Genomic DNA, 24,345 nt, shown 5'->3' on the forward strand with positions numbered 1-24,345 from the left:
TCTCAGGTTGTAGCTCTCAGGTTATAGTTCTCAGGGTGTATCTCTCAGGGTGTATCTCTCAGGTTATAGTTCTCAGGGTGTATCTCTCAGGTTATAGCTCTCAGGGTGTATCTCTCAGGTTATAGCTCTCAGGTTGTAGCTCTCAGGTTATAGTTCTCAGGGTGTAGCTCTCAGGTTATAGTTCTCAGGATGTATCTCTCAGGTTATAGTTCTCAGGATGTAGCTCTCAGGTTATAGTTCTCAGGGTGTATCTCTCAGGTTGTAGCTCTCAGGTTATAGTTCTCAGGGTGTAGCTCTCAGGTTATAGTTCTCAGGGTGTAGCTCTCGGGGTGTAGTTCTCAGGTTATAGTTCTCGGGGTGTAGCTCTCGGGTTATAGCTCTCAGGTTGGAGCTCTCAGGTTGGAGCTCTCAGGTTGGAGCTCTCAGGTTGTAGCTCTCAGGTTATAGTTCTCAGGGTGTAGCTCTCGGGGTGTAGCTCTCGGGGTGTAGCTCTCGGGGTGTAGCTCTAAGGTTGAAACTCTCAGGTTGGGTTCAAGCCCACCTCTGAAGTGGTGTCAACCATTTCCCCCATCCCTAGGGAACACAGCTGATTAAACTAACCGCATTCTGAACTAAAGATCATGATTAGGTGATTATTGGAGTCAGGTGTGTTAGCTGGGGCAAAAGTGTGACACCAATCAGGCCCTGGAGGACTGGAGTTGCCCATCCCTGTCCTAGGTTCTCTGGGTAATTCCCTTGGTAATCCCTTGGTTCTGGGTCAGTGTGGACAGAGCAGTCTCTCTGTCTGTTCAATAATTCATACTTCCTACACTAGCAGTCAGGTAGCTCCTCTCAAGACAGAGCATCTAGAACGGCTGTTAAAACAGTATCTACCAGGACTAGACTACATACAGTGTCTACCAGGACTAGACTAAATACAGTATCTACCAGGACTAGACTACATACAGTACAGTATCTACCAGGACTAGACTGCATACAGTATCTACCAGGACTAGACTACATACAGTATCTACCAGGACTAGACTACATACAGTATCTACCAGGACTAGACTATATACAGTATCTACCAGGACTAGACTACATACAGTATCTACCAGGACTAGACTATATACAGTATCTACCAGGACTAGACTATATACAGTATCTACCAGGACTAGACTACATACAGTATCTAACAGGACTAGACTAAATACAGTATCTACCAGGACTAGACTACATACAGTACAGTATCTACCAGGACTAGACTACATACAGTACAGTATCTACCAGGACTAGACTACATGCAGTACAGTATCTACCAGGACTAGACTACATACAGTACAGTATCTACCAGGACTAGACTACATACAGTATCTACCAGGACTAGACTACATACAGTATCTACCAGGACTAGACTACATACAGTATCTACCAGGACTAGACTACAGTACAGTATCTACCAGGACTAGACTACATACAGATATATATATACATATATATAGAGGATGACAGGTACATGTAGAGTAGAGGATGACAGGTACATGTAGAGTAGAGGATGACAGGTACATGTAGAGGATGACCGGTACATGTAGAGTATGACAGGTACATGTAGAGGATGACAGGTACATGTAGAGTAGAGGATGACAAGTACATGTAGAGGATGACAGGTACATGTAGAGTAGAGGATGACAGGTACATGTAGAGTAGAGTATGACAGCTACATGTAGAGGATGACCGGTACATGTAGAGTAGAGGATGACCGGTACATGTAGAGGATGACAGGTACATGTAGAGTAGAGGATGACAGCTACATGTAGAGTAGAGGATGACAGGTACATGTAGAGGATGACAGGTACATGTAGAGTATGACAGGTACATGTAGAGTAGAGGATGACACGTACATGTAGAGGATGACAGCTACATGTAGAAGATGACGGGTACATGTAGAGTAGAGGATGACAGCTACATGTAGAGGATGACAGGTACATGTAGAGTATGACAGGTACATGTAGAGTAGAGGATGACAGGTACATGTAGAGGATGACAGGTACATGTAGAGGATGACAGCTACATGTAGAGTATGACAGCTACATGTAGAGGATGACAGGTACATGTAGAGGATGACAGGTACCCCCATTCCACACACATACACTCCCCTCCACTTTTGACCAGAGTCCTATGGGGTAGTGCACTACATAGGTAATAGGGTGCCATTTGGGATGACGACATACAGAGACGGTGGTTTTAAGCCTGTAGACGCAAGCAGGAAGTAGTACATTTCCTGCTCCCCCAGAGGACATCATGTCTCTTCCTGTTTATTATCACATTACTTCTCAGACTGTTAATTCACTATTTATTATTAATGACCTATATTAACTATAACCCCTGTCTAATTTACACTTCCTGTTTATTATTAATGACCTATATTAACTATAACCCCTGTCTAATTTACACTTCCTGTTTATTATTAATGACCTATATTAACTATAACCCCTGTCTAATTTACACTTCCTGTTTATTATTAATGACCTATATTAACTATAACCCCTGTAATGTACACTTCCTGTTTATTATTAATGACCTATATTAACTATAACCCCTGTAATGTACACTTCCTGTTTATTATTAATTATATATATTAACTATAACCCCTGTAATGTACACTTCCGGTTTATTATTAATGACCTATATTAACTATAACCCCTGTCTAATGTACACTTCCTGTTTATTATTAATGACCTATATTAACTATAACCCCTGTAATGTACACTTCCTGTTTATTATTAATGACCTATATTAACTATAACCCCTGTAATGTACACTTCCTGTTTATTATTAATGACCTATATTAACTATAACCCCTGTCTAATGTACACTTCCTGTTTATTATTAATGACCTATATTAACTATAACCCCTGTAATGTACACTTCCTGTTTATTATTCATGACCTATATTAACTATAACCCCTGTCTAATGTACACTTCCTGTTTATTATTAATGACCTATATTAACTATAACCCCTGTAATGTACACTTCCTGTTTATTATTAATTACCTATATTAACTATAACCCCTGTAATGTACACTTCCTGTTTATTATTAATTACCTATATTAACTATAACCCCTGTCTAATGTACACTTCCTGTTTATTATTACATTACTTCTCAGACTGTTAATTCACTGTTTATTATTAATGACCTATATTAACTATAACCCCTGTAATGTACACTTCCTGTTTATTATTAATAACCTATATTAACTATAACCCCGTAATGTACACTTCCTGTTTATTATTAATGACCTATATTAACTATAACCCCTGTAACGTACACTTCCTGTTTATTATTAATGACCTATATTAACTATAACCCCTGTAATGTACACTTCCTGTTTATTATTAATGACCTATATTAACTATAACCCCTGTAATGTACACTTCCTGTTTATTATTAATGACCTATATTAACTATAACCCTGTCTAATTTATACTTCCTGTTTATTATTAATGACCTATATTAACTATAACCACTGTAATGTACACTTCCTGTTTATTATTAATGACCTATATTAACTATAACCCTGTCTAATGTACACTTCCTGTTTATTATTAATGACCTATATTAACTATAACCCCTGTAATGTACACTTCCTGTTTATTATTAATGACCTATATTAACTATAACCCTGTCTAATGTACACTTCCTGTTTATTATTAATTATCTATATTAACTATAACCCTGTAATGTACACTTCCTGTTTATTATTAATTATCTATATTAACTATAACCCCTGTAATGTACACTTCTGTTTATTATTAATGATCTATATTAACTATAACCCCTGTCTAATGTACACTTCCTGTTTATTATTAATGACCTATATTAACTATAACCCCTGTAATGTACACTTCCTGTTTATTATTAATGACCTATATTAACTATAACCCCTGTAATGTACACTTCCTGTTTATTATTAATGACCTATATTAACTATAACCCTGTAATGTACACTTCCTGTTTATTATTAATGACCTATATTAACTATAACCCCTGTAATGTACACTTCCTGTTTATTATTAATGACCTATATTAACTATAACCCCTGTAATGTACACTTCCTGTTTATTATTAATTACCTATATTAACTATAACCCCTGTCTAATGTACACTTCCTGTTTATTATTACATTACTTCTCAGACTGTTAATTCACTGTTTATTATTAATGACCTATATTAACTATAACCCCTGTAATGTACACTTCCTGTTTATTATTAATGACCTATATTAACTATAACCACTGTAATGTACACTTCCTGTTTATTATTAATGACCTATATTAACTATAACCCCTGTCTAATGTACACTTCCTGTTTATTATTAATGATCTATATTAACTATAACCCCTGTAATGTACACTTCCTGTTTATTATTAATGACCTATATTAACTATAACCCCTGTCTAATGTACACTTCCTGTTTATTATTAATGACCTATATTAACTATAACCCCTGTAATGTACACTTCCTGTTTATTATTAATGACCTATATTAACTATAACCCCTGTAATGTACACTTCCTGTTTATTATTAATGACCTATATTAACTATAACCCCTGTCTAATGTACACTTCCTGTTTATTATTAATGACCTATATTAACTATAACCCCTGTAATGTACACTTCCTGTTTATTATTCATGACCTATATTAACTATAACCCCTGTCTAATGTACACTTCCTGTTTATTATTAATGACCTATATTAACTATAACCCCTGTAATGTACACTTCCTGTTTATTATTAATGACCTATATTAACTATAACCCCTGTAATGTACACTTCCTGTTTATTATTAATGACCTATATTAACTATAACCCCTGTCTAATGTACACTTCCTGTTTATTATTACATTACTTCTCAGACTGTTAATTCACTGTTTATTATTAATGACCTATATTAACTATAACCCCTGTAATGTACACTTCCTGTTTATTATTAATGACCTATATTAACTATAACCACTGTAATGTACACTTCCTGTTTATTATTAATGACCTATATTAACTATAACCCTGTCTAATGTACACTTCCTGTTTATTATTAATGATCTATATTAACTATAACCCCTGTAATGTACACTTCCTGTTTATTATTAATGACCTATATTAACTATAACCCCTGTCTAATGTACACTTCCTGTTTATTATTAATGACCTATATTAACTATAACCCCTGTAATGTACACTTCCTGTTTATTATTAATGACCTATATTAACTATAACCCCTGTAATGTACACTTCCTGTTTATTATTAATGACCTATATTAACTATAACCCCTGTAATGTACACTTCCTGTTTATTATTAATTACCTATATTAACTATAACCCCTGTCTAATGTACACTTCCTGTTTATTATTACATTACTTCTCAGACTGTTAATTCACTGTTTATTATTAATGACCTATATTAACTATAACCCCTGTAATGTACACTTCCTGTTTATTATTAATAACCTATATTAACTATAACCCCGTAATGTACACTTCCTGTTTATTATTAATGACCTATATTAACTATAACCCCTGTAACGTACACTTCCTGTTTATTATTAATGACCTATATTAACTATAACCCTGTAATGTACACTTCCTGTTTATTATTAATGACCTATATTAACTATAACCCCTGTAATGTACACTTCCTGTTTATTATTAATGACCTATATTAACTATAACCCCTGTCTAATTTATACTTCCTGTTTATTATTAATGACCTATATTAACTATAACCCTGTCTAATTTACACTTCCTGTTTATTATTAATGACCTATATTAACTATAACCACTGTAATGTACACTTCCTGTTTATTATTAATGACCTATATTAACTATAACCCCTGTCTAATGTACACTTCCTGTTTATTATTAATGACCTATATTAACTATAACCCCTGTAATGTACACTTCCTGTTTATTATTAATGACCTATATTAACTATAACCCTGTCTAATGTACACTTCCTGTTTATTATTAATTATCTATATTAACTATAACCCCTGTAATGTACACTTCCTGTTTATTATTAATGATCTATATTAACTATAACCCCTGTAATGTACACTTCCTGTTTATTATTAATGACCTATATTAACTATAACCCCTGTCTAATGTACACTTCCTGTTTATTATTAATGACCTATATTAACTATAACCCCTGTAATGTACACTTCCTGTTTATTATTAATGACCTATATTAACTATAACCCCTGTAATGTACACTTCCTGTTTATTATTAATGACCTATATTAACTATAACCCCTGTAATGTACACTTCCTGTTTATTATTAATGACCTATATTAACTATAACCCCTGTAATGTACACTTCCTGTTTATTATTAATGACCTATATTAACTATAACCCCTGTAATGTACACTTCCTGTTTATTATTAATTACCTATATTAACTATAACCCCTGTCTAATGTACACTTCCTGTTTATTATTAATTACCTATATTAACTATAACCCCTGTCTAATGTACACTTCCTGTTTATTATTAATGACCTATATTAACTATAACCCCTGTAATGTACACTTCCTGTTTATTATTAATGACCTATATTAACTATAACCCTGTCTAATGTACACTTCCTGTTTATTATTAATTATCTATATTAACTATAACCCCTGTAATGTACACTTCCTGTTTATTATTAATGATCTATATTAACTATAACCCCTGTAATGTACACTTCCTGTTTATTATTAATGACCTATATTAACTATAACCCCTGTCTAATGTACACTTCCTGTTTATTATTAATGACCTATATTAACTATAACCCCTGTAATGTACACTTCCTGTTTATTATTAATGACCTATATTAACTATAACCCCTGTAATGTACACTTCCTGTTTATTATTAATGACCTATATTAACTATAACCCCTGTAATGTACACTTCCTGTTTATTATTAATGACCTATATTAACTATAACCCCTGTAATGTACACTTCCTGTTTATTATTAATGACCTATATTAACTATAACCCCTGTAATGTACACTTCCTGTTTATTATTAATTACCTATATTAACTATAACCCCTGTCTAATGTACACTTCCTGTTTATTATTACATTACTTCTCAGACTGTTAATTCACTGTTTATTATTAATGACCTATATTAACTATAACCCCTGTAATGTACACTTCCTGTTTATTATTAATGACCTATATTAACTATAACCACTGTAATGTACACTTCCTGTTTATTATTAATGACCTATATTAACTATAACCCCTGTCTAATGTACACTTCCTGTTTATTATTAATGATCTATATTAACTATAACCCCTGTAATGTACACTTCCTGTTTATTATTAATGACCTATATTAACTATAACCCCTGTCTAATGTACACTTCCTGTTTATTATTAATGACCTATATTAACTATAACCCCTGTAATGTACACTTCCTGTTTATTATTAATGACCTATATTAACTATAACCCCTGTAATGTACACTTCCTGTTTATTATTAATGACCTATATTAACTATAACCCCTGTCTAATGTACACTTCCTGTTTATTATTAATGACCTATATTAACTATAACCCCTGTAATGTACACTTCCTGTTTATTATTCATGACCTATATTAACTATAACCCCTGTCTAATGTACACTTCCTGTTTATTATTAATGACCTATATTAACTATAACCCCTGTAATGTACACTTCCTGTTTATTATTAATTACCTATATTAACTATAACCCTGTAATGTACACTTCCTGTTTATTATTAATTACCTATATTAACTATAACCCGTCTAATGTACACTTCCTGTTTATTATTACATTACTTCTCAGACTGTTAATTCACTGTTTATTATTAATGACCTATATTAACTATAACCCCTGTAATGTACACTTCCTGTTTATTATTAATGACCTATATTAACTATAACCACTGTAATGTACACTTCCTGTTTATTATTAATGACCTATATTAACTATAACCCCTGTCTAATGTACACTTCCTGTTTATTATTAATGATCTATATTAACTATAACCCCTGTAATGTACACTTCCTGTTTATTATTAATGACCTATATTAACTATAACCCCTGTAATGTACACTTCCTGTTTATTATTAATGACCTATATTAACTATAACCCCTGTAATGTACACTTCCTGTTTATTATTAATGACCTATATTAACTATAACCCCTGTAATGTACACTTCCTGTTTATTATTAATGACCTATATTAACTATAACCCCTGTAATGTACACTTCCTGTTTATTATTAATGATCTATATTAACTATAACCCCTGTAATGTACACTTCCTGTTTATTATTAATGACCTATATTAACTATAACCACTGTAATGTACACTTCCTGTTTATTATTAATGACCTATATTAACTATAACCCCTGTCTAATGTACACTTCCTGTTTATTATTAATGATCTATATTAACTATAACCCCTGTAATGTACACTTCCTGTTTATTATTAATGACCTATATTAACTATAACCACTGTAATGTACACTTCCTGTTTATTATTAATGACCTATATTAACTATAACCCCTGTCTAATGTACACTTCCTGTTTATTATTAATGATCTATATTAACTATAACCCCTGTAATGTACACTTCCTGTTTATTATTAATGACCTATATTAACTATAACCCCTGTCTAATGTACACTTCCTGTTTATTATTAATGACCTATATTAACTATAACCCCTGTAATGTACACTTCCTGTTTATTATTAATGACCTATATTAACTATAACCCCTGTAATGTACACTTCCTGTTTATTATTAATGACCTATATTAACTATAACCCCTGTCTAATGTACACTTCCTGTTTATTATTAATGACCTATATTAACTATAACCCCTGTAATGTACACTTCCTGTTTATTATTCATGACCTATATTAACTATAACCCCTGTCTAATGTACACTTCCTGTTTATTATTAATGACCTATATTAACTATAACCCCTGTAATGTACACTTCCTGTTTATTATTAATGACCTATATTAACTATAACCCCTGTAATGTACACTTCCTGTTTATTATTAATTACCTATATTAACTATAACCCTGTCTAATGTACACTTCCTGTTTATTATTACATTACTTCTCAGACTGTTAATTCACTGTTTATTATTAATGACCTATATTAACTATAACCCCTGTAATGTACACTTCCTGTTTATTATTAATGACCTATATTAACTATAACCACTGTAATGTACACTTCCTGTTTATTATTAATGACCTATATTAACTATAACCCCTGTCTAATGTACACTTCCTGTTTATTATTAATGATCTATATTAACTATAACCCCTGTAATGTACACTTCCTGTTTATTATTAATGACCTATATTAACTATAACCCCTGTAATGTACACTTCCTGTTTATTATTAATGACCTATATTAACTATAACCCCTGTAATGTACACTTCCTGTTTATTATTAATGACCTATATTAACTATAACCCCTGTAATGTACACTTCCTGTTTATTATTAATGACCTATATTAACTATAACCCCTGTAATGTACACTTCCTGTTTATTATTAATGATCTATATTAACTATAACCCCTGTAATGTACACTTCCTGTTTATTATTAATGACCTATATTAACTATAACCCTGTAATGTACACTTCCTGTTTATTATTAATGACCTATATTAACTATAACCCCTGTCTAATGTACACTTCCTGTTTATTATTAATGACCTATATTAACTATAACCCCTGTAATGTACACTTCCTGTTTATTATTAATGACCTATATTAACTATAACCCCTGTAATGTACACTTCCTGTTTATTATTAATGACCTATATTAACTATAACCCCTGTAATGTACACTTCCTGTTTATTATTAATGATCTATATTAACTATAACCCTGTAATGTACACTTCCTGTTTATTATTAATAACCTATATTAACTATAACCCTGTAATGTACACTTCCTGTTTATTATTAATAACCTATTTTAACTATAACCCCGTAATGTACACTTCCTGTTTATTATTAATGACCTATATTAACTATAACCCCTGTAACGTACACTTCCTGTTTATTATTAATGACCTATATTAACTATAACCCCTGTAATGTACACTTCCTGTTTATTATTAATGACCTATATTAACTATAACCCTGTAATGTACACTTCCTGTTTAGTATTAATGACCTATATTAACTATAACCCCTGTCTCATTTATACTTCCTGTTTATTATTAATGACCTATATTAACTATAACCCTGTCTAATTTACACTTCCTGTTTATTATTAATGACCTATATTAACTATAACCACTGTAATGTACACTTCCTGTTTATTATTAATGACCTATATTAACTATAACCCCTGTCTAATGTACACTTCCTGTTTATTATTAATGACCTATATTAACTATAACCCCTGTCTCATTTATACTTCCTGTTTATTATTAATGACCTATATTAACTATAACCCTGTCTAATTTACACTTCCTGTTTATTATTAATGACCTATATTAACTATAACCACTGTAATGTACACTTCCTGTTTATTATTAATTACCTATATTAACTATAACCCGTCTAATGTACACTTCCTGTTTATTATTACATTACTTCTCAGACTGTTAATTCACTGTTTATTATTAATGACCTATATTAACTATAACCCCTGTAATGTACACTTCCTGTTTATTATTAATGACCTATATTAACTATAACCACTGTAATGTACACTTCCTGTTTATTATTAATGACCTATATTAACTATAACCCCTGTCTAATGTACACTTCCTGTTTATTATTAATGATCTATATTAACTATAACCCTGTAATGTACACTTCCTGTTTTTATTATTAATGACCTATATTAACTATAACCCCTGTAATGTACACTTCCTGTTTATTATTAATGACCTATATTAACTATAACCCCTGTAATGTACACTTCCTGTTTATTATTAATGACCTATATTAACTATAACCCCTGTAATGTACACTTCCTGTTTATTATTAATGACCTATATTAACTATAACCCCTGTAATGTACACTTCCTGTTTATTATTAATGATCTATATTAACTATAACCCCTGTAATGTACACTTCCTGTTTATTATTAATGACCTATATTAACTATAACCACTGTAATGTACACTTCCTGTTTATTATTAATGACCTATATTAACTATAACCCCTATCTAATGTACACTTCCTGTTTATTATTAATGATCTATATTAACTATAACCCTGTAATGTACACTTCCTGTTTATTATTAATGACCTATATTAACTATAACCACTGTAATGTACACTTCCTGTTTATTATTAATGACCTATATTAACTATAACCACTGTAATGTACACTTCCTGTTTATTATTAATGACCTATATTAACTATAACCCCTGTAATGTACACTTCCTGTTTATTATTAATGACCTATATTAACTATAACCCCTGTAATGTACACTTCCTGTTTATTATTAATGACCTATATTAACTATAACCCCTGTCTAATGTACACTTCCTGTTTATTATTAATGACCTATATTAACTATAACCCCTGTAATGTACACTTCCTGTTTATTATTAATGACCTATATTAACTATAACCCCTGTAATGTACACTTCCTGTTTATTATTAATGACCTATATTAACTATAACCCCTGTCTAATGTACACTTCCTGTTTATTATTAATGACCTATATTAACTATAACCCCTGTAATGTACACTTCCTGTTTATTATTCATGACCTATATTAACTATAACCCCTGTCTAATGTACACTTCCTGTTTATTATTAATGACCTATATTAACTATAACCCCTGTAATGTACACTTCCTGTTTATTATTAATGACCTATATTAACTATAACCCCTGTAATGTACACTTCCTGTTTATTATTAATTACCTATATTAACTATAACCCGTCTAATGTACACTTCCTGTTTTATTATTACATTACTTCTCAGACTGTTAATTCACTGTTTATTATTAATGACCTATATTAACTATAACCCCTGTAATGTACACTTCCTGTTTATTATTAATGACCTATATTAACTATAACCACTGTAATGTACACTTCCTGTTTATTATTAATGACCTATATTAACTATAACCCCTGTCTAATGTACACTTCCTGTTTATTATTAATGATCTATATTAACTATAACCCCTGTAATGTACACTTCCTGTTTATTATTAATGACCTATATTAACTATAACCCTGTAATGTACACTTCCTGTTTATTATTAATGACCTATATTAACTATAACCCCTGTAATGTACACTTCCTGTTTATTATTAATGACCTATATTAACTATAACCCTGTAATGTACACTTCCTGTTTATTATTAATGACCTATATTAACTATAACCCCTGTAATGTACACTTCCTGTTTATTATTAATGATCTATATTAACTATAACCCCTGTAATGTACACTTCCTGTTTATTATTAATGACCTATATTAACTATAACCCCTGTAATGTACACTTCCTGTTTATTATTAATGACCTATATTAACTATAACCCCTGTCTAATGTACACTTCCTGTTTATTATTAATGACCTATATTACCTATAACCCCTGTAATGTACACTTCCTGTTTATTATTAATGACCTATATTAACTATAACCCCTGTAATGTACACTTCCTGTTTATTATTAATGACCTATATTAACTATAACCCCTGTAATGTACACTTCCTGTTTATTATTAATGATCTATATTAACTATAACCCCTGTAATGTACACTTCCTGTTTATTATTAATAACCTATATTAACTATAACCCCTGTAATGTACACTTCCTGTTTATTATTAATAACCTATTTTAACTATAACCCTCGTAATGTACACTTCCTGTTTATTATTAATGACCTATATTAACTATAACCCCTGTAACGTACACTTCCTGTTTATTATTAATGACCTATATTAACTATAACCCCTGTAATGTACACTTCCTGTTTATTATTAATGACCTATATTAACTATAACCCTGTAATGTACACTTCCTGTTTAGTATTAATGACCTATATTAACTATAACCCCTGTCTCATTTATACTTCCTGTTTATTATTAATGACCTATATTAACTATAACCCTGTCTAATTTACACTTCCTGTTTATTATTAATGACCTATATTAACTATAACCACTGTAATGTACACTTCCTGTTTATTATTAATGACCTATATTAACTATAACCCCTGTCTAATGTACACTTCCTGTTTATTATTAATGACCTATATTAACTATAACCCCTGTAATGTACACTTCCTGTTTATTATTAATGACCTATATTAACTATAACCCTGTCTAATGTACACTTCCTGTTTATTATTAATTATCTATATTAACTATAACCCCATGTAATGTACACTTCCTGTTTATTATTAATGATCTATATTAACTATAACCCTGTAATGTACACTTCCTGTTTATTATTAATGACCTATATTAACTATAACCCCTGTCTAATGTACACTTCCTGTTTATTATTAATGACCTATATTAACTATAACCCCTGTAATGTACACTTCCTGTTTATTATTAATGACCTATATTAACTATAACCACTGTAATGTACACTTCCTGTTTATTATTAATTATCTATATTAACTATAACCCCTGTAATGTACACGTCCTGTTTATTATTAATGACCTATATTAACTATAACCCCTGTAATGTACACTTCCTGTTTATTATTAATGATCTATATTAACTATAACCCCTGTAATGTACACTTCCTGTTTATTATTAATGACCTATATTAACTATAACCCCTGTAATGTACACTTCCTGTTTATTATTAATGACCTATATTAACTATAACCCCTGTAATGTACACTTCCTGTTTATTATTAATGACCTATATTAACTATAACCCCTGTAATTTACACTTCCTGTTTATTATTAATGACCTATATTAACTATAACCCCTGTAATGTACACTTCCTGTTTATTATTAATGACCTATATTAACTATAACCCCGTAATGTACACTTCCTGTTTATTATTAATGACCTATATTAACTATAACCCCTGTAATGTACACTTCCTGTTTATTATTAATGACCTATATTAACTATAACCCCGTAATGTACACTTCCTGTTTATTATTAATGACCTATATTAACTATAACCCCTGTAATTTACACTTCCTGTTTATTATTAATGACCTATATTAACTATAACCCCTGTAATGTACACTTCCTGTTTATTATTAATGACCTATATTAACTATAACCCCTGTAATGTACACGTCCTGTTTATTATTCATGACCTATATTAACTATAACCCCTGTAATGTACACTTCCTGTTTATTATTAATGACCTATATTAACTATAACCCTGTCTAATGTACACTTCCTGTTTATTATTCAAGACCTATATTAACTATAACCCCTGTAATGTACACGTCCTGTTTATTATTCATGACCTATATTAACTATAACCCCTGTAATGTACACTTCCTGTTTATTATTCATGACCTATATTAACTATAACCCCTGTAATGTACACGTCCTGTTTATTATTAATGACCTATATTAACTATAACCCCTGTAATGTACACGTCCTGTTTATTATTAATGACCTATATTAACTATAACCCCTGTAATGTACACTTCCTGTTTATTATTAATGATCTATATTAACTATAACCCCTGTAATGTACACTTCCTGTTTATTATTAATGACCTATATTAACTATAACCCCTGTAATGTACACATCCTGTTTATTATTAATGACCTATATTAACTATAACCCCTGTAATGTACACTTCCTGTTTATTATTAATGATCTATATTAACTATAACCCCTGTAATGTACACTTCCTGTTTATTATTAATGACCTATATTAACTATAACCCCTGTAATGTACACTTCCTGTTTATTATTAATGACCTATATTAACTATAACCCCTGTAATTTACACTTCCTGTTTATTATTAATGACCTATATTAACTATAACCCCTGTAATGTACACTTCCTGTTTATTATTAATGACCTATATTAACTATAACCCCTGTAATTTACACTTCCTGTTTATTATTAATGACCTATATTAACTATAACCCCTGTAATGTACACTTCCTGTTTATTATTAATGACCTATATTAACTATAACCCCTGTAATTTACACTTCCTGTTTATTATTAATGACCTATATTAACTATAACCCCTGTAATGTACACTTCCTGTTTATTATTAATGATCTATATTAACTATAACCCCTGTAATGTACACTTCCTGTTTTATTATTAATGACCTATATTAACTATAACCCCTGTAATGTACACTTCCTGTTTATTATTAATGACCTATATTAACTATAACCCCTGTAATGTACACTTCCTGTTTATTATTAATGACCTATATTAACTATAACCCCTGTAATGTACACTTCCTGTTTATTATTAATGACCTATATTAACTATAACCCCTGTAATGTACACTTCCTGTTTATTATTAATGACCTATATTAACTATAACCCCTGTAATGTACACTTCCTGTTTATTATTAATGACCTATATTAACTATAACCCCTGTAATGTACACTTCCTGTTTATTATTAATGACCTATATTAACTATAACCCCTGTAATGTACACTTCCTGTTTATTATTAATGATCTATATTAACTATAACCCTGTAATGTACACTTCCTGTTTATTATTAATGACCTATATTAACTATAACCCCTGTAATGTACACTTCCTGTTTATTATTAATGATCTATATTAACTATAACCCCTGTAATGTACACTTCCTGTTTATTATTAATGACCTATATTAACTATAACCCCTGTAATGTACACTTCCTGTTTATTATTAATGACCTATATTAACTATAACCCTGTAATGTACACTTCCTGTTTATTATTAATGATCTATATTAACTATAACCCCTGTAATGTACACCCCTGTTTATTATTAATGACCTATATTAACTATAACCCCTGTAATGTACACTTCCTGTTTATTATTAATGATCTATATTAACTATAACCCCTGTAATGTACACTTCCTGTTTATTATTAATGACCTATATTAACTATAACCCCTGTAATGTACACATCCTGTTTATTATTAATGACCTATATTAACTATAACCCCTGTAATGTACACTTCCTGTTTATTATTAATGATCTATATTAACTATAACCCCTGTAATGTACACTTCCTGTTTATTATTAATGACCTATATTAACTATAACCCTGTAATGTACACTTCCTGTTTATTATTAATGACCTATATTAACTATAACCCCTGTAATTTACACTTCCTGTTTATTATTAATGACCTATATTAACTATAACCCCTGTAATGTACACTTCCTGTTTATTATTAATGACCTATATTAACTATAACCCTGTAATTTACACTTCCTGTTTATTATTAATGACCTATATTAACTATAACCCCTGTAATGTACACTTCCTGTTTATTATTAATGACCTATATTAACTATAACCCTGTAATTTACACTTCCTGTTTATTATTAATGACCTATATTAACTATAACCCCTGTAATGTACACTTCCTGTTTATTATTAATGATCTATATTAACTATAACCCCTGTAATGTACACTTTCTGTTTATTATTAATGACCTATATTAACTATAACCCCTGTAATGTACACTTCCTGTTTATTATTAATGACCTATATTAACTATAACCCCTGTAATGTACACTTCCTGTTTATTATTAATGACCTATATTAACTATAACCCCTGTAATGTACACTTCCTGTTTTATTATTAATGACCTATATTAACTATAACCCCTGTAATGTACACTTCCTGTTTATTATTAATGACCTATATTAACTATAACCCCTGTAATGTACACTTCCTGTTTATTATTAATGACCTATATTAACTATAACCCCTGTAATGTACACTTCCTGTTTATTATTAATGACCTATATTAACTATAACCCCTGTAATGTACACTTCCTGTTTATTATTAATGACCTATATTAACTATAACCCCTGTAATGTACACTTCCTGTTTATTATTAATGACCTATATTAACTATAACCCCTGTAATGTACACTTCCTGTTTATTATTAATGACCTATATTAACTATAACCCCTGTAATGTACACTTCCTGTTTATTATTAATGACCTATATTAACTATAACCCCTGTAATGTACACTTCCTGTTTATTATTAATGACCTATATTAACTATAACCCCTGTAATGTACACTTCCTGTTTATTATTAATGACCTATATTAACTATAACCCCTGTAATGTACACTTCCTGTTTATTATTAATGACCTATATTAACTATAACCCTGTAATTTACACTTCCTGTTTATTATTAATGACCTATATTAACTATAACCCCTGTAATGTACACTTCCTGTTTATTATTAATGACCTATATTAACTATAACCCTGTAATTTACACTTCCTGTTTATTATTAATGACCTATATTAACTATAACCCCTGTAATGTACACTTCCTGTTTATTATTAATGATCTATATTAACTATAACCCCTGTAATGTACACTTCCTGTTTATTATTAATGACCTATATTAACTATAACCCCTGTAATGTACACGTCCTGTTTATTATTAATGACCTATATTAACTATAACCCCTGTAATGTACACTTCCTGTTTATTATTAATGACCTATATTAACTATAACCCTGTAATGTACACTTCCTGTTTATTATTAATGACCTATATTAACTATAACCCTGTAATGTACACTTCCTGTTTATTATTAATGACCTATATTAACTATAACCCCTGTAATGTACACTTCCTGTTTATTATTAATGACCTATATTAACTATAACCCCTGTAATGTACACTTCCTGTTTATTATTAATGACCTATATTAACTATAACCCCTGTAATGTACACTTCCTGTTTATTATTAATGATCTATATTAACTATAACCCCTGTAATGTACACTTCCTGTTTATTATTAATGACCTATATTAACTATAACCCCTGTAATGTACACTTCCTGTTTATTATTAATGACCTATATTAACTATAACCCTGTAATGTACACTTCCTGTTTATTATTAATGACCTATATTAACTATAACCCCTTCATACTCTTCATATAATTTATTATGAGAGAGATGAGAGAGAGAGAGAGAGAGAGAGAGAGAGAGAGAGAGAGAGAGAGAGAGAGAGAGAGAGAGAGAGAGAGAGAGAGAGAGAGAGAGAGAGAGAGACTGTCTGTTGCCATACCTCCATCCCCCAGTGGGATACCTCTGTTAACGCTGACAGCAGGGTCTGAATCATCTAGGATGGGAGGAGAGGGGTTGGGTGTGGAGGGATCACAAATGGCAGTGGGCCGGATGGTTTGATAGGGCTTGACGGACCAGAGAGGTCAAGTGGCAGCTGAACTATCAGCCCTGAGGCGGGACCCCTCTCAGCCTGTTCTCTCAGTGATCAGTCAGCCCAGAGACTGTCCTGTCAGTGATCAGTCAGCCCAGAGACTGTCCTGTCAGTGACAGTCAGCCCAGAGACAGTCAGCCCAGAGACAGTCAGCCCAGAGACAGTCAGCCCAGAGACCGTCAGCCCAGAGACAGTCAGCCCAGAGACCGTCAGCCCAGAGACCGTCAGCCCAGAGACCGCCAGCCCAGAGACCGTCAGCCCAGAGACCGTCAGCCCAGAGACCGTCAGCCCAGAGACCGTCAGCCCAGAGACAGTCAGCCCAGAGACAGTCAGCCCAGAGACAGTCAGCCCAGAGACCGTCAGCCCAGAGACCGTCAGCCCAGAGACCGTCAGCCCAGAGACAGTCAGCCCAGAGACAGTCAGCCCAGAGACAGTCAGCCCAGAGACAGTCAGCCCAGAGACCGTCAGCCCAGAGACAGTCAGCCCAGAGACCGTCAGCCCAGAGACAGTCAGCCCAGAGACCGTCAGCCCAGAGACAGTCAGCCCAGAGACCGTCAGCCCAGAGACCGTCAGCCCAGAGACAGTCAGCCCAGAGACCGTCAGCCCAGAGACCGTCAGCCCAGAGACAGTCAGCCCAGAGACAGTCAGCCCAGAGACAGTCAGCCCAGAGACCGTCAGCCCAGAGACAGTCAGACCAGAGACAGTCAGCCCACAGACCGTCAGCCCAGAGACAGTCAGCCCAGAGACCGTCAGCCCAGAGACAGTCAGCCCAGAGACAGTCAGCCCAGAGACGGTCAGCCCAGAGACAGTCAGCCCAGAGACAGTCAGCCCAGAGACAGTCAGCCCAGAGACCGTCAGCCCAGAGACCGTCAGCCCAGAGACCAGTCAGCCCAGAGACCGTCAGCCCAGAGACAGTCAGCCCAGAGACAGTCAGCCCAGAGACAGTCAGCCCAGAGACAGTCAGCCCAGAGACAGCTGTGTGTTGATGTTCTGTGTATAACATTAGTGTGTTCAGGCTATAGAATACAGTGTGACTATGAGATACTTTTGAAATGCCTTCCTCTGTCACTTCAGCTTGACACAATAACAATGTTGTTTTGGCGTCCGGCCCGGAGACACAGAACTGCTTGACTTTACCCATCACAATAACAATGCAGCAAACGGAGAATGGAGGAGCATTACAGAGGATGTAGGCTGACAGACACAGCAGCTACCAGTTACTGAACAGTACTGTGAAGTCAAGAGTCAGGACAGATGACTGTGTTACTGATACAGAAAAGGAAACTGACAACACATTTTTACAGGCTTTTCTAGGGTCTCACTACTCCAAAACGTACACACACACACACACACACACACACACACACACACACACACACACACACACACACACACACACACACACACACACACACACACACACACACACACACACACACACACACACAAACCCTTGGTCCCTGGTTAACTACCCTTTATGATCCCTGGTTAACCACAGGGCTTTATGATCCCTGGTTAACTACAGGGATTTTTATGATCCCTGGTTAACTACAGGGCTTTATGGTCCCTGGTTTATGTCCCTGGTTAACTACAGGGCTTTATGATCCTGAAACCAGTTTGGGTTAACTACAGGGCTTTATGATCCCTGGTTAACCACAGGGCTTTATGATCCCTGGTTAACACAGGGCTTTATGATCCCTGGTTAACTACAGGGCTTTATGATCCCTGGTTAACTACAGGGCTTTATGGTCCCTGGTTAACTACAGGGCTTTTCCTCCCTGGTTAAACAGGGCTCCCTGGTTAACTACCCTCCCTCAGTCCCTCCTTCTCCTACCCTCCCTCCCTTTATGATCCCTGGTTCCCTACTCTCCCTTCCTCCCTGGTTCCCCTTTATGGTCCCTGGTTGACTACCTTCTGGGACTCAGTCCCTGCTAACTAACAGTTTTGCTAGTCTAGACAGTCCCAGGTTAGAAAGGCTTTATGTCCCTGGTTAACACAGGGCTTATGGTCCCTGGTTGAACTCAACAGGGCTTTAGAGGGGGATCCCTGGTTAACACACAGGGCTTTATGGTCCTGGTTAACAGGACAGGGCTATGGTCCCTGGGACACAGGGCTTTAGTCATCCATGTGTCCCTGGTTAGACAGTGAGGAAGGGCCTTTATGGTCCCTGGTTAACTACAGGGTTTTTAGTTTCACCACAGGGTTTATGAACCTGGTTAACCACAGGGCTTTATGGTCCCTGGTTAACTACAGGGCTTTATGGTCCCTGGTTAACTACAGGGCTTTATGTCTGATGATTAACTAGGAGAAACTTTATGGTCCCTGGTTAACACAGGGCTTTATGGTCCCTGGTTAAACCAGATCCCTCCCCTTCCTCCCTCCCTCCCTCCCCTCCCCTCTCCCCCCAGATAATATCCCTCCCTCCTCTGTCCTCCTCTCCCCTTCCCTCCCTCCCCTCCCTCCCTCCCTGTTCTCCCTGGATGAGAGAGGAGATAATACCTTCCTCCCCTCCCTCCCTAGTTGACGTGAGGAAAACTAAACTCTCTCTGGGACTCAGTCTCCATGAGGTTATGACAGACATGCTACTCTATGCTGTTGTACCTTCATCAATGGGTGCTAGTCTAGACAGATACAGTTCCAGACACTCCTTAGAAAGTGTAATATTTACTCCAAACACTTTGCTGCAGAAGGTACAGTAACCAAGCTTGATAAAGTGCAGTGTGTAGATGATTAGGTTTCAAGTGGGGATGTTGGGACAGATTATTCATCAATGTCTCTTCTAGTGCTCTATCTCAGATACCTTCATCATAACCTCTCTCTCTTGTCATCTGCAGAGAAACTCAGATAATGGCTTGGTCTTCTATCACCTGTTTCACCAGTGTAACCTGGTCAGACAGTGAGGAAGTGAGCCTGCCCCTCAATACTGGTGGCTGAGTGAAACCAGATCAGTTTCATCTAACAGCTGTTGTAGTGTTGCAGACAGAAACAATGTAATGATACCTTCATCATAATGTCTGTTGTAGTGCAGAGAAACCAGATAATACCTTCATCAATGTCTGTTGTAGTGCAGAGAAACCAGATAATACCTTCATCAATGTCTGTTGTAGTGCAGAGAAACCAGATAATACCTTCATCAATGTCTGTTGTAGTGCAGAGAAACAAGATAATACCTTCATCAATGTCTGTTGTAGTGCAGAGAAACCAGATAATACCTTCATCAATGTCTGTTGTAGTGCAGAGAAACCAGATAATACCTTCATCAATGTCTGTTGTAGTGCAGAGAAACCAGATAATACCTTCATCAATGTCTGTTGTAGTGCAGAGAAACAAGCTTGTTGCCTAAAAACATATGTTGGTGTAAAGAGAGACAACTGCAGTTTATAACCTCAAGGTCCAGACAATGATCCTCAATAGTCTAGTCTGGCAGTCCTGTATGAATTCTTGGAGACTTGGTCATGAGATTCTTATAGATTGTAAGACAGTGTAGTCTATTTAGTCATCTCAGTAGCCAACTGCTGAGGCTGAGCTGCAAGACAGACATGGTCTGTTGATGAATAAGAGGTTGGATGAATTCACTATCTTTAACATCATTCATTCTCTCTCTATCAGCAGCTTCCAGCTGTGAGGGTGACAGTCCATGTATGGTACACTGGTGGAGGTTCATCATACTGTGTCTGTCTTGTCTGTCTGTCTGTCTGTCTTGTCTGTCTGTCTGTCTGTCTGTCTGTCTGTCTGTCTGTCTGTCTCGTCTGTCTGTCTGTCTGTCTGTCTGTCTCTGTGTCTGTCTGTTCTGTCTTGTCTGTCTTGTCTGTCTTGCCTGCCTGCACCACTGAGCCAACATTGAATAACTAGGAACAATATTCTAGCCTGCTACCGGTTTTATCAGCTGAATTTAGGCTCTGTCTTTAGATATGTAGTCTATCACATCAGAATGTCTGTGTTGACTTGTCCCATCCAGCTAAGAGGATGGATGTCTGCTTTCCAACAAGCCAACAAAAACGGAGGAGGCTACACTGGTAACACCATACTGCCCTACCAAGCAAAAAGGCAGTAATTTACATTTTTGCTAGAATTAAAAGACATGCTTAATCATGTGGACAAGTATCCTGTCTCTATTGTGTTGTGTTCAGGATAAAATAGGGGTCATGTTGACAGTAACTGTATAAAGTTACTATGAAACCAACGTAAATAAAAGCTATTTTTCTCAGTTTCACGCTATGAGCAGTTACTGCCTTTTTGCTTGGTAGGGCAGTATAATTGTCTGAAGTCAAACAATAGGCTGCTATTCTTGTAAACATTCACATATAACAGGCTATTTATAGACATTCATTTCTCCTTCCAACCAGGGAGTGAGAGGAGAGCACAGCTAAGCACATGGAGAACCCAGAGAATGGTGAGACATCGACGGGCTTTAAGTAAGGCTACTTACAGTGACACCATCCCAAGTGGCAGCACCAGTGGAGCTTGAAGCACTTCCCATGGCTGTGTGTGGCGCAGATGGACAGTCCGTCGCACGGGAGAAAGTCCGGTCTCCCCGCGCAGCTCCGGGCCAACGCCTGCGCCTCGTCCAACTTCTCGCTCTTCCGTCCGCCCGACGCGGCCATCGCGTAGAGCACACCCCAGGATCAAACGCACGCCATGTAACCCATCAGAGAACGCAGCTTTAGCCCACCAGCCAAAAATGGTCTGGAATTTCGGTTTTGGTCTCAAACCTCAGCAAACGCCAAATGTCTATCCAGGGGAGGAAACTCCAAAGCGTGACGCAAACGAGTTAAATGTAGCCCTGTTGTAGCCACCCCCAAGCAGCAACGAGAGAATCAAAATGCGATGAAAGTTCCAGTTCCAAGAATACGATTGACAGCTTGTTTTACGTAAACATCTGGATCTCCAGCCGCTGGAATGATTTTCTGTAAACGTCGACGAGGTTATCTCAGCCAGAGAGATTTCCGTGGCGTATCCCGTGTCAGGCTTTCATTTGATATAGCCAGCCTTCTATCAGCCTGACAAGAGACTCCCCTGTCTGTTGATGAACCCCTCGCCGTTTCCTTCCTCTTAGGCTATCCCCTCCTCCTCCTCCTCCTCTCTCTCTCTCTCTCTCTCTCTCTCTCTCTCTCTCTCTCTCTCTCTCTCTCTCAGTTCGGTTCAGCCACAAAGGAAGTCCGATATTTGGTCTATTGTCCTCATTTCTGGCTGTAATAGCCTTTCCTCCGAAATCATAACTGATTCAGATGAAAGTAATCATGTAAACAAAGCCTATAATTTGAATCGGAAGCAACCTTTTTCACCACAACACTACATAAAAGAGAGACACCACAACACTACATAAAGAGAGACACCACAACACTACATAGAGACACCACAACACTACATAAAGAGAGACACCACAACATTACATAAAGAGAGACACCACAACACTACATAAAGAGAGACACTACAACACTACATAAAGAGAGACACCACAACACTACATAAAGAGATACACCACACCACTACATAAAGAGAGACACCACAACACTAAATAAAGAGAGACACCACACTCCTACATAAAGAGAGACACCACAACACTACATAGAGAGAGACACCACAACACTACATAAAGAGAGACACCACAATCTACAAAGAGAGACACCACAACTTCATAAAAGAGAGACACCACAACACTACATAAAGAGAGACACCACAAACACTACATAAAGAGACACCACAACACTACATAAAGAGAGACACCAAATCAAATCAAATCAAATCAAATTTTATTTGTCACACATATAGTTAGCAGATGTTAAATGCGAGTGTAGTAAATGTTGTAGCTAGTTCATTCAATGCAGTGATAACTAACAAGTAATCTAACTAACAATTCCCAAAACTACTGTCTTATACACAGTGTAAGGGGATAAGGAATATGTACGTAAGGATATA

General features: G+C 34.8%; 1 protein-coding gene across 1 annotated transcript in view; it reads right to left on the reverse strand.

Moving 5' to 3' along the window:
- The window catches only part of LOC118383853 (UPF0524 protein C3orf70 homolog A-like), a 42,510-nt gene extending 19,336 nt beyond the window's left edge, over positions 1-23,174 (reverse strand). The window contains exon 1 of the mRNA XM_052500868.1: positions 22,856-23,174. Within this exon, the coding sequence (XP_052356828.1) occupies positions 22,856-23,030 (175 nt within the window). The 5' untranslated portion in view covers positions 23,031-23,174. The remainder of the gene's footprint in view (positions 1-22,855) is intronic.
- Positions 23,175-24,345: the final 1,171 nt, after the last annotated feature.

The sequence above is a fragment of the Oncorhynchus keta genome, unplaced genomic scaffold (assembly GCF_023373465.1).
Source record: "Oncorhynchus keta strain PuntledgeMale-10-30-2019 unplaced genomic scaffold, Oket_V2 Un_contig_1206_pilon_pilon, whole genome shotgun sequence".
Taxonomy (NCBI): Eukaryota; Metazoa; Chordata; class Actinopteri; order Salmoniformes; family Salmonidae; genus Oncorhynchus; species Oncorhynchus keta.